At 41.2% G+C, this 11,672-nt stretch overlaps 1 protein-coding gene across 2 annotated transcripts in view; it reads right to left on the bottom strand.

Moving 5' to 3' along the window:
* Positions 1-11,672, bottom strand: part of FRAS1 (Fraser extracellular matrix complex subunit 1) — a 485,111-nt gene that overhangs the window by 104,931 nt on the left and 368,508 nt on the right. For both annotated transcript variants that reach the window (XM_069092754.1, XM_069092760.1), the window contains 4 exons: positions 9,556-9,681; positions 8,069-8,316; positions 2,615-2,763; positions 549-711 (listed from right to left, as the gene is read on the bottom strand). In XM_069092754.1, the coding sequence (XP_068948855.1) occupies positions 549-711; positions 2,615-2,763; positions 8,069-8,316; positions 9,556-9,681 (686 nt within the window). The remainder of the gene's footprint in view (positions 1-548; positions 712-2,614; positions 2,764-8,068; positions 8,317-9,555; positions 9,682-11,672) is intronic.

Below are 11,672 nucleotides of genomic sequence, written 5' to 3'. Positions count from 1 at the left end.
TTATTAAGCACCTACTGTGTTCCAGGAACTAAGCTAAGTACTAGGAATACAAAAAGAGGCAAAAGACTGTCCCTGCCCTCAAGGAGCTTACAAGGTCTCCTGGTCTCCATACAGAATGGCCTGAAGCCTTAGGGCAGAGGTTCACACTGTGGTATTATAAGGACTGCCAGGGAAAGAAGGAGGGCCAGAAGGTTCAGGAGAAAACTAGAAGGGAGACTAGGAGCTTATAGAACATTTGAGCCTATCTGGATATGCTCTCTGAGTTTTCATTTGATGGATCAGATCTATCAGCCTCTCCAAGTTCCTCCACCATAGTACTTGAAGAAAGATGAGCCAATCTCGTTTCAATAGAGAATAACAGACATAGATGTCTTACGGCATACAGTCGTCCCCACTAGAAACCCAGTGTCAAAAAGCAGCTGTCATCATGGGACTGCTCTGGGAAGGAGAGGGAATGGAGACTTACTCAGGCAGAAAATGATTCGTTCATACACTGTCTATTCTGAGCACTACTGATAGCACTGTCCATTGTTCTGAAAATTACTTACGGTGATAAGGTCAGCAAAAGTGAAAACGGGAGGCGAATTCTGGGCAGGTGTGATAATGACTGTGAATTTTTGATTGTTCAGTTGGTTTTTGTCAGCATCAGAGACAGAGAATTGGAAAATATCAGTGATTGGTTGACTGTCTGTCACAAATGAAGTTGAGTACCTATAGAGAACAAAATAAGCATAAAATTAGTAAGTCACATGAAAAGAAAGACCAAAAAATTACACTTAAAAATGCGCCTAGTCACACAGTAAACTCTGAAGGAGAAAGCAACTTGTTTAATTATCTACACAGCATAGGCAAGCCAGCTTAGCTGAAGGAGCAGGGGACCTTGACAGAGAGACAGGAGACAGTATGTGCCAGACAAATTAGACCACGATCACCTGGATCACACCTCAGCCTGTGACAGGTTCAGTTCAGGACCCTATAACCAAGAGCCTTGGGAGTACCAATGCTTCTAGCTAAAGTCCTTGACATAATCCCAGGAAGCAAATTCTATGGAGATGGAACCCAGCACCTGCTCCAACAGATGCTAAAGTCATAGCTATTGAACACCTACAAAAGAACAGTCTTGCCACCAAAGTCCTGGGCACTGTCAAAATAGTTCAACATCAGAAACTGATTTCATTTATCAGTAGAAAAGACACTAAAGAAGAAGCATTAACATCTGCTTTACTGATGCACCCTAAGGACTACATTGTTGTTGTTTACTCATATCTTACTTTTTGTGACCTCATTTGGGGTTTTCTTGACAAACATACTGGAGTGGTTTGCCATTTCCTTCTCCAGCTCATTTTACAGATGAGGAAAAGGAGGCAAACCGTGTTAAGTGACTTGTCCAGGGTCACACAGCTAATAAGTGTCAAGTGTCTGAGGCCAAATTTGAACTCAGGTCCTCTTGGCTACCGTGTTTCCCCAATAATAAGACCTATCCCGAAAATAAGCCCTATTGAGATTGCTACTGTAGTGAAGGTAATCCCCTGCACTACACGCTACATTACGGTACCCTCTGTACACACCGTCCCCCCCGCCCATGAAACGCACGCCACGCTCCGAGCTGCATCCAATCAGAGCTGCAGCAGTGAGCGCATCATCCTGTTCTTCCCCAGTGATTTGCTTATTGAATAAAGGTACATTTTTTTGTTCACATTTACCTGTTTATTAAAATTGCTGTCAATGTTCATTAAAATAAGCCCTCCCCTGAAAATAAGCCCTCTGGTGTTTTTCTGTCCAAAAAAAATAATAAGACAGTGTCTTATTATCGGGGAAACACGGTACTATCTACTCTATCTACCATGCCATCTAGCTGCCCCTGTTTATGCTATATTTTTTAAGGGGCTGAACCTATATTTCATTGGTAGAGGGAATTCTCAAAAAAGAAAATTTCCTCCACCAATGTAGACTGACAACATTCTATGCAACTTGAAGTCTTAGAAAACTGCCAGGGGTACCGAGAAATTAAGTGATGTGCCCAGGATCACACGGATGTCTTGAACACATCTACAGCCAATTTGTTAACCACTATACACTCTACCTCTTCTTCATTTTAGATAGCACACTCGCTAGGAATACTATTTCTTCTGTATCATGTGTGCCCTCGTATAACAGAAATTAATTGGCCGATGAATTCATCACTGAATTCAACAATAAATGAATATGTGAGTGAATGAATGACAAGTCAGTTTTCTGGAAGAAGGGGATTGACCATGGAGTTGGGGGAACTGAATTCAAATCCTGGTGTTAGCAATTCATACCTGTGTGACCTTGCATCTTCAACTTCCTTCTCTGGTCTTCAGTTTCATCAGTAAAAAGAAAGGGTTAAACTCGATGACCTAAGTCAGATTTCTCCTTCTACTTCACTGAAACTAAAATTACCATTCCTAAAAAGGTAACTGCAATCAACAACACTCAAACTTGAAATAACTGTGCAAGACTTCTCACTCCCAGGGCAGCCTCAAATTCTAGATTTTGCTACAGAACATAGAGGGAGGAAGAAAATGGAATCTTAGTCATAGGAAAAATGATCATTAGTGGCAAAATCAGTCAAGTAAACAAAATCAGTTACCTGATTTTCTGACTGTTGATGTCTTCCATTGTGAAGTTAGAAATCTCTGAGAGCTCTTCTACCTCTAGTTCGGATGTTCTTGTGAGAGTCCCATACATCGGTAAAGAAAGCAAATGAATCCATATCTTTGAGTCAGGGGAAGAATTATCCTAATAGAGTTTTACAAAAAGATAATATGTGAATCTATAATTCTTTTGCCAAACCTAAAATCTTCAAAATTATATATAATTGATATATGTATGTGTATATATATATATACACGTGTGTAATTACATTCTGTTACAATTTAATTGTCTGTATGTATATATATAGCGTATTCATATAATTATGTATTATTATAATTTATTTAAGTCTGCAGTGTGTGTATATATATATATATATATATATATATATATATATATAAAATGTACACACACTTGTATTTTTTTCTCCTTTTACTCACTAAAAGGTTTTTGTTTGTTTCGGTATAAACTGAAATTTTTGTCAGCTGTGATATATCCCAAATTTGTCCTTCCGATAATGCCTCACTGAAAATGCCCTCAGACCTTCATGCCCACTTGGCCAAAGTAACCAAAGAGAAGTGGAATTTGGCTAAGAGACATAAAAGAGAAGACTGCACCATGCATGGCCTGACGTTACTCACAGAAGGCGCTATTTTCTACTCAAGCTTCTTGCCCAACAGAAGGCAGAAGACTGGAGCTACCCATCTCTGGAAACAAATGCCAGCTCTTTGCAGGATGCCAGAGGGGATCTCAGTCTGACTGCTATTCAAATTCTATTGTGGCAAATGCCACATGATAAAAACACGTATAAAACAAAGGCTGCAAGTAATGACTAGACAATGATAAGCAAAAATCAATTTTATAATCCATGTGACAAAATATCAGTCTGATGAAGAATCTGCTTTAAATTCCAAATTTTGCTTTCCCAAGTCATCTTTCAAATGCATAATTCTTATCATGTTAGAGTCTAACAAATAAACTCACGATCCTAGCATTCAAGGCCCCTCCACAATCTGATTCCAAATTCTATTTCCAGGCTTATCTTATATTATCTTATTCCATCACCAATGCCTTTCATTAATAAATGCCCCTTGTGGGGTGGCCGGGTAGCACAGCAAGTAAGAGCACCGGCTCCAGTGTTGAGAAGACCTGGAGATCGAATCCCGGGCTCAGACACTTAGCACCCACCCAGAAACACCTGGCTGTGTAACCTTGAGCAAGTTACTTAACCCCAATTGCTTAAAAAAAAAAAAAAGAGCACTGGCTCCAGTGTTGGGATGACCTGGGGATCGAATCCTGGGCTCAGACACTTAGCACCCACCCAGAAACACCTGGCCGTGTAACCGTGAGCAAGTTACTTAACCCCAATTGCTTAGGGGCGGCCAGGTGGCTCAGTGAGTAAGAGCACCAGCCCCAGTGTTGGGATGACCTGGTTCAAATCTGGGCTCAGACACTCAGCACCACACCCAGAAATAACTGGCCGTGTAACCTTGAGCAAGTTACTTAACCCCGATTGCTTTAAAAAATAAAAAATAAAAAAAGAAATGCCCCTTGGATTTAATTGGTTCATGTTTCAGTCAAACTGAGCTACTCACTGTCTCCAATTTGCATTCTACTCTCCCTGACTGATCGTTTGCTTGTATTACCTCTTCCTTCATTCTTGGATTGGAGCTGCCTTTCTCCTACCCTACCCCCCCTCCATTCTCCATCTGATGAGAATCCAGTGAAATAATAAATCTTACCTGCTACATAAATGTTAGCTGTTATCATTGTTAATGTTATTCTTTCAAGCCTCAACTCAAGGGGAAAGCCTTGTTTCATGAAGACCTTCCCTAACCCCTCCTTCCCTCCCCAGGTGACCTCCCTCTTGGATATTTTTTAAAGTATATTTTGCCTAGACTTCTCCTCTGCTCTTAATCACATTTTCCCTGATTTCACGGTCCTTTGTGCCCACATCTTTTCCCTCTTATTAGAGAACAAAGTCTGCATCTGATCTATTTTTGTATCCTAAGTATTTAGTTCAAAGTTTGATGGTGTTTATTAGATAGTCATTTGCTGAATTGAATTAAAGCGATACATTGAACAGTTACCATCACTATTCTTTAAGAGGCCCAGGTTTTAGCCAAACTATACCCCCCTCCACTCCATAATCCCAATGGGCACTTTTCCTATCCCTAAACCTTTGCTCAGGCTCACTGTGCCTACCATGCCCTACCAAATGAATCTGATCCTTCAAGGTCCGGCTCAAATGCTACCTTCTCTTGTGAATTCTTTCCTGATTTCCAGAAACGTCTTCCTCCACTAAACCATGATGAATATTTTGTTTCTGTCTCTATCACACATGTATTTCATTTTGTTTATAAGTATTTATGCACTTGCCTTATAAACTGGTAGGGCCTTTAAATATCGCTACCACCTCATTTCATCAATGGAGAAATTCAGGCCCAGAGAGAGAAGTTACATGTCCTAAGTCATGTTGCCTCAATAAGCTGGAAGGTCTCAGAGGCCACCTAACCCAATCCATTTATTTCACAGATGAAGAAACTGTGGCTTAGAGAAATTATGTATTACTCAAGCATCAAATAGGTAAGATGGCCTGACTCCAAATTCAATAGAAAGTTTAATAATTCTTTCCACTGTATTCTGCTGTCTCCAAGCCTCCTGATTCCTGGGTCACAAGCCAGCTCCCACATGTTTCCACCTAGAGAGTAAACTCAATACTATGTCTTAACCATCTCTATACCCCCTTCAGGATACCCTCTGTGTCTCTTAAGTACATTCTAGGTACTTAAAACCTGCTTATGCTGAACTGAATTGAATCCCACCACCACCTTCCACCTCCCCCCTTGTACACTTGTATCCCTCCATGTTCCTGATACCATACTGACATGTCATGAGTTGTTCCCATCCCAATTATTCTCTGCTTCACTCAAGGCCCATTCTGCATACAGAACGACTTCCCCCACCTTGCTGCAGACTCTTTGCAGGCCCACTATGGAGCAGTTCTGTAAAGGCTTTGCCATGAGACAAGACTCCTCAGCAGTCAAGCAAACTCATTATATAACTTTCAGAAAGTCTTTAGCATATATGCTATGTCTCCACTAGCCTGAAATACTTCTTCCGAATTTTCTCTGCTCTGCTGGGCAAATTCACATTCAATCAATATCTTAAAACCAGTATTAAGTACCCAATAGGGCTGCATTTGGATCTGCAGGGTAGACTGTGTAGTTAATGGGCAGGAACTGCCCTGGGGAGATGCTTTGGGCTATTTGACAAAGACTTGGTGAGTCTTGGTGGTCCAGTGATTCAAAAGGTATTCAGATGTCATGATGGATTCATGAGTTTCATAAGAGTCAATAGGACAGAATTTATGGCAAAAATCACCTGCCAATTAGAAAAACAGAAAATGGAATGCTTTCGAATTGTGAGAGGCCTACGAATAGTGTCACGGGGGAGCAATTTCCTGTAACATAAAAAGACAATTGGGGGATAAAATCTGCACAAAAGAAATTGCTCCCAGGCCAACACTTTATTTCCCTTCTTTCTGTTCAGAACTAGATATTATAGTTAAGCTATAAATGTTATTTAAAGCATATGGATGATTTTTAAAATTGTCAGGTCATTATTCATTGCGGTTTCAAATTTGGGAAGAAAAATCTCAGTACTCAAAGAACTAACATTCAGGCAATCATGGATCATCTTTTCCTTTAACTAAAACAACCTGTGATTACATATAAAAATGTATATATAATATACATGTATATGTATACACACATACATAAATGTATGTGCATGTATAGTATACACACATAAATATATACCTATACATGCCATATATACACACACACATATAAACACATTTTATTAACTCACATATATGTGTATTTAATTAACATGTGTGTATATTTATAAAATCTACAGAATTAAAGAAATAGATCTCTTTCCGTCCCTCAGCAGCATTAATCAAGGAGAGGGAAAAATCAAACGTACGTGTTGTGACCCAGGCTCAGTTTTCCAATCCACATAATATCACTTGACAGAAAAGAAACCCCCAGGCCTCTAGTCTTAGAAATCCTAGGAATACCACAGCAAAAGTGTTTGTATGTATTTGTGTGTATATGGACATATAAAATATACCCTTGAAAGAATTTAATAACGTCACTATATATAATTTTGTTTCTGGGTTCCAGGTATAGAAAGAAAGAGGAAATCAAACAAAAAAAATAAAGTTTTAAATTCCTTTTTTATTCCTGATTGATTAATGATAATTTGAGCAAGGTCTATACCCCAGACATGGCCTTGACATTTCCTATATAAAAAAAAAAAAGATAACTAGGCCAAGAGAGAAACCATTTCTTCTGAACATGCTGAGTTTGTTTCAGATGTGCTGTGTCTCTTAATCAAAAGACTGAGCAGACCATAACCTTGGATAGCTCTGCCTCTAGAAGTAAGAGGGGTTAGTCATTCCATTGTTCCTGGCTGTGCTTTTGCCACCTCCTTCCCCCTCTCCTAAATTCCAGTGCCTCTGGCTGCAATATTAACTAAATTGACCACTCAGTGAAGGAGAAGCCCCAGCCCCGAACTGCCCTCACTGAAAGCCACTGCCAGAATAAAATTGTGCATAGCGGGTGGGCATGGAACACTTGCGGCTTGGCTGGCCAGAAAGGAGAAAGGTAAATTACTACGTGACCCCTATTACTCCTCACAAGACTGAAATGCGTATGGTTTTACAAAGAGAAACAGGGCCACTGTTGGGTTTTGTGGACCACGTCAATGTCCCACTGAAGGCACAAAAGCTCCTGCCCTTTGAAAAACAGATAGTCTTCTGAGGCTTCAACAATTTTGATAGAAGGGAACCTCAGAAAGGCTGGAGAAGGACTTGTGTCTGAGAAGGCCTTCACACCCTGGCCCTTTCCAGTCTGCTACACTGACTCCTTTCCACACACTCCACAATTCAGTGACACTGTATTCCTTGACCTTTCATCCTTCCTGAATTCATGATGAGTCTCCGGCTGCCCCCATACCTGGCGTGCTCTCCATTTTCACTCTTACCTTCTGGCTTCCTTCACCCCAGCTCAAATCTCACTTTAGTCCCAGTCCCCCTTAATGTTAGTGCCTTCCTCTGAGACGACATTCCAAATACTGTGTAAAAATCTTGTATGTAAATGCTTGTGTGAAACTTGTCTCCCCATGAGAAGGTGAGTTCCTTTAAAGCAGGTGCTATTTTTTTACTTTTTTTGTTGTATCCCTAGTAAGTGCTTAATAAATGTTTCTTGACTGACTGATTGAGGGAAGTACTCCAGAAAGGCAAGGTCCTGCCAAAGAGGGAGTGGCTGAGCAGGACCTGAGCTGAAGGTCAGAGACACTCAGCCCTTGGGATTACTATAGATTCTGCTGGTGAAGGTCAATCATACACAGGTTGCTGATAAACAGAGAGATTATAAGAACTTACCACATAAGCAAGGTGTGATCTAGTAAGAGTAACGGAGCTTTTGCTGGGGACGGTAGCCGTCAGCGAGGAGCCTGGGGACAGCCGGGGACCGCTGCGGTCTGCCCATGACACCTCCACATTCACCAGTGTGGTTGCTGTAGAAATGCCATCAGTGACAGAGATCTCCATGGTGTCTTCTGTGGCCGATGAGCCATCGTGAACATACTGCAGCGCATTCTGGGTGATGTCCCCATAGGTGAAGGGGTCGCCTTCCAAAGACAAGACAAATGACAATGGTCCACAATGCTCCTCTTTTATGGCACACACCCTTAGACCCAAGATTCCAATGCATGTAACGAGCCTAGAATTTGTTCCCTTCTTTTTAAAAAGAAAAATGAGAGAAAATATGATACCTGGAAATATGAATTTTAAGAAAACAAGAAATAAATATAAAAACATAAGCAAAAAATAAGCAAAGAAGTCAAATTATTTGGCGGTCCAAATGTTTAAAAATAAAAGATCTGAAACTTGGGGAGAGTGACAGGGCACCATCAAAGTTGTTGCAATGGCCTGAACTTCTCTTTCTGGGCGACCAGACTGACGTAAGAAGGATTTTGGTTTGTCTACATTACTGGTTGGTCAAAGGCTATAGGGTCTCTCAGAGAACCTGGATATAGCACAATACATCCCTCCCTAGGGTCATGAGTTTGAGTACTCATTTCCCATGTGGTAGTACAGAGATAGAGTATGGCGATAGTGTTCAAGTCCTGCCTCTGAAGTTAACTAGCTGTGTGACCTTGGGCTGTGATTTTAAGTTCTGTGGTCTTCAATTTCCTCACTGATAAAAGAAAGGGGTTGGATCAGATGGTCTCTGAGACCCTCCCAGCTCTAGACATTCCACAATGATGCCAGTTAGTGCTGCAGGTTACAAAGAACTCATTCAGTTTTTCCTCTGAGGACAGTTGTGGAGAGCAAGGTCAGAGATCATGTCACCCCTTGAATTCTGTTTCCACAGCCCAACTTCTGAGCATTGTCCTAAAGGACTGAAGTTCTCCCAGGTTCTCAAAAGGCTGGTGGGAATCACAGGAGACTCTCCACCTATGTTCTCCGCAATGGTCTAGAGGTGGTCATAGGGGGATACTAGATGATATCTCAGACTAGGTAATTGTGAAAACACGCATGTATGCATGTGTGTGTATGTGCGCGCATGCACGCACGTACCTGGTCTGGCCTATATGTGTATATATTTAAATATGCTAGTTTCACCTGAATTACGGAAACGTCTTAATACAATTTTTGTGGATAGAGGGAAGTAGCACAAATCCAGCCAATTAGCCATGGCAAGATTGGTCTTCAAATAGCCCATTTTCCAAGTCCCTCCAAAAAGCTATACCAAAGGATCTCATAAATTATCACTCCGTGTCTTGAAAGCACACAAGACTATATTTATGACTATCCGGTCAGAGGATCCACCCAGCAGACCGGGGGAGAAGGGACCTCCCTCCTACCTGTGTTCATGCGCCCTTGGAACTCGGCTGTGTTCTTGAAGAGTGCGCCGTGCAGGGGCGGCTTCACTAGCTCAAACGAAAGGTCTTCAGGAGTCACGTTGGTATCACTCATTGCCAGCTGAATCCCTACAGAGGGTGGGATGATGATAACATGATGTTTCTAGAGAGTCTTAACATGTAAAGTGCCTTCTGTAAATAACCCACCAAGAACCAAAATCTCTATGTTGGGCAGGGAGGGATTGTGAGTTATCTAAGCCATGTCAATTTAAGTTCCTATCCATAGGGGAGAAAAATGAACTTGTGTGATGATACTTTTAATAGCCCTACCCAATTTAATCACCATTTATTCAGCTCATTGTTATTTGATGAGTATTGATCATTGTCTTAGTGAATTCAAGTAGAATAAAATTAGAATAAGGCAATTAGTTAATGTTGTTAGGATAAGAGTTATGATTGATTGTATTCAGGTATTGATAACTATTAATTATATTTGATTTATCAGACAGATTCATACTGTTAGTTATGTCTGTCATAATCATGCAATAAGAATGTATTTGCTACACTATCCCCCGTCGCCAAGCACCGTGCTCAAAATAAGGGCCATTTGCCTCCCCACCCTTAGGAATAATTTCTACCCATTTTCTAGTGACCTTTGCTTCAAATCCACAATTTCCTTGGTCCCCAAGACTGTTGGTCAAACATTAGTGTTTGGTGATCTTCAAAGGGCCCAAGACTTTGATGACAGGGTCATAAGACCTGGGAAGATCCTAAGATGTTGCTAACAGGATCTTTTGACCTGTGGAAAGGCCCTGCTGAGGTGGCCTGCAGTTGATGGCCTTTAGCTGATGACCTGTAGCTAATGACCTGTGAAAGGCCTGTTGACAAAGTGGTTATGATTGATGGATGCTGCCCTTTGCCAACCACAAGATTTCCCCGATTCTAGAACAGGTCAATCATGGGATTGTACCACCTCATTCTATTCCTGGTACTCTCTCAATGGCTATGAAAACAATTCTTCCTCAAGCAGCAGGGTCTCTAACTGTAAGTAATATCTTAGATCCAACTTATTAGGGACCACCAGCATCCCTAATAAATTAAATATGCTCGAGGTGCTGTTTCAGTGACTTGTTGCAGATTGGGATCTGGACTCCAACACTGGCCCAAGTATTTAGTAGCTGTGAGATCCTACTTGAGCACAAAGGGGGTCATTTAACCTTTTTTGGCCTCAGTTCCTCACCTGCAGAAAGGGAAGGGTGGGTTCACTCTCAGGTCCCTTCCATTCCTAGAGCTAAAATCCTAGGATCATAGGGGCAGCCTTCAACTTAGCCAACAAGCTAAATTCTAAAAATTCAAATTAAAAACCAGCTATCTGGAATTCAGAACACATTCTCCTACAGAAATAATATGCATTGGTTAAGTTCCCAGGTCTGTCTCAAAGCCCAATGAGTCTACAGTACATGGCTAAACTATGATGGTAGGAATATCACTTTGAGGGCAGGGTCCTGGAAGCAGGAGGTCACAAGATGGAGAAAGGGAGAAGCAAGGAATGGACCCAGAGGAGGAGGGAAGGAAGAAAAGGAAGGGAGGCAGGAAGGGAGGGGAAAAGACAGAGCAGGGAGGAAGGGATGGCCAGAAGGTAGGGGAACCACTTCAGGGAGAAGAGTTTTCATCCGATTTTTTGAGTCCTCCTCCCTGGTCTTCTCCAAAGCCCAAATGATGAAAAACATAGCTAGCATTTAAGTAGCACTTTTAAGTGTCACAAAGCCCATCACAAAAATTATCCCATTTTATCTTTACAACATTATTATTATGTTATTATTAACTACATTTTACAGATGAGGAAACAAAGGAAGACAAAGATGAAGGGACTGGTCTAAGGTCACGCAGTTAGTAAGTGACGAAGGCCACATTTGAACCCAGATCTTCCTGATTGCACATCTATCCTGCTCTATCCATTGTTCCACGTAGCTGCCTAAGCTTTCACTTACCTTACACCAACCAAGTATCCCATGCTTCAAAGTTACACCTCCACCTCAGAGGGCAATTAGTTGATCTATGTCAATTAGGAAGAAATCTTACTGCATTAATTCACTTAATTAGTTCTTTAATTAATTGTT

Source organism: Petaurus breviceps, unplaced genomic scaffold, assembly GCF_028583685.1.
Source record: "Petaurus breviceps papuanus isolate PSGF00001 unplaced genomic scaffold, PetGlider_PUasm1.0 126, whole genome shotgun sequence".
In the NCBI taxonomy this organism is placed as follows: domain Eukaryota; kingdom Metazoa; phylum Chordata; class Mammalia; order Diprotodontia; family Petauridae; genus Petaurus; species Petaurus breviceps.
This window is presented reverse-complemented; position numbering and strand designations above follow the sequence as displayed.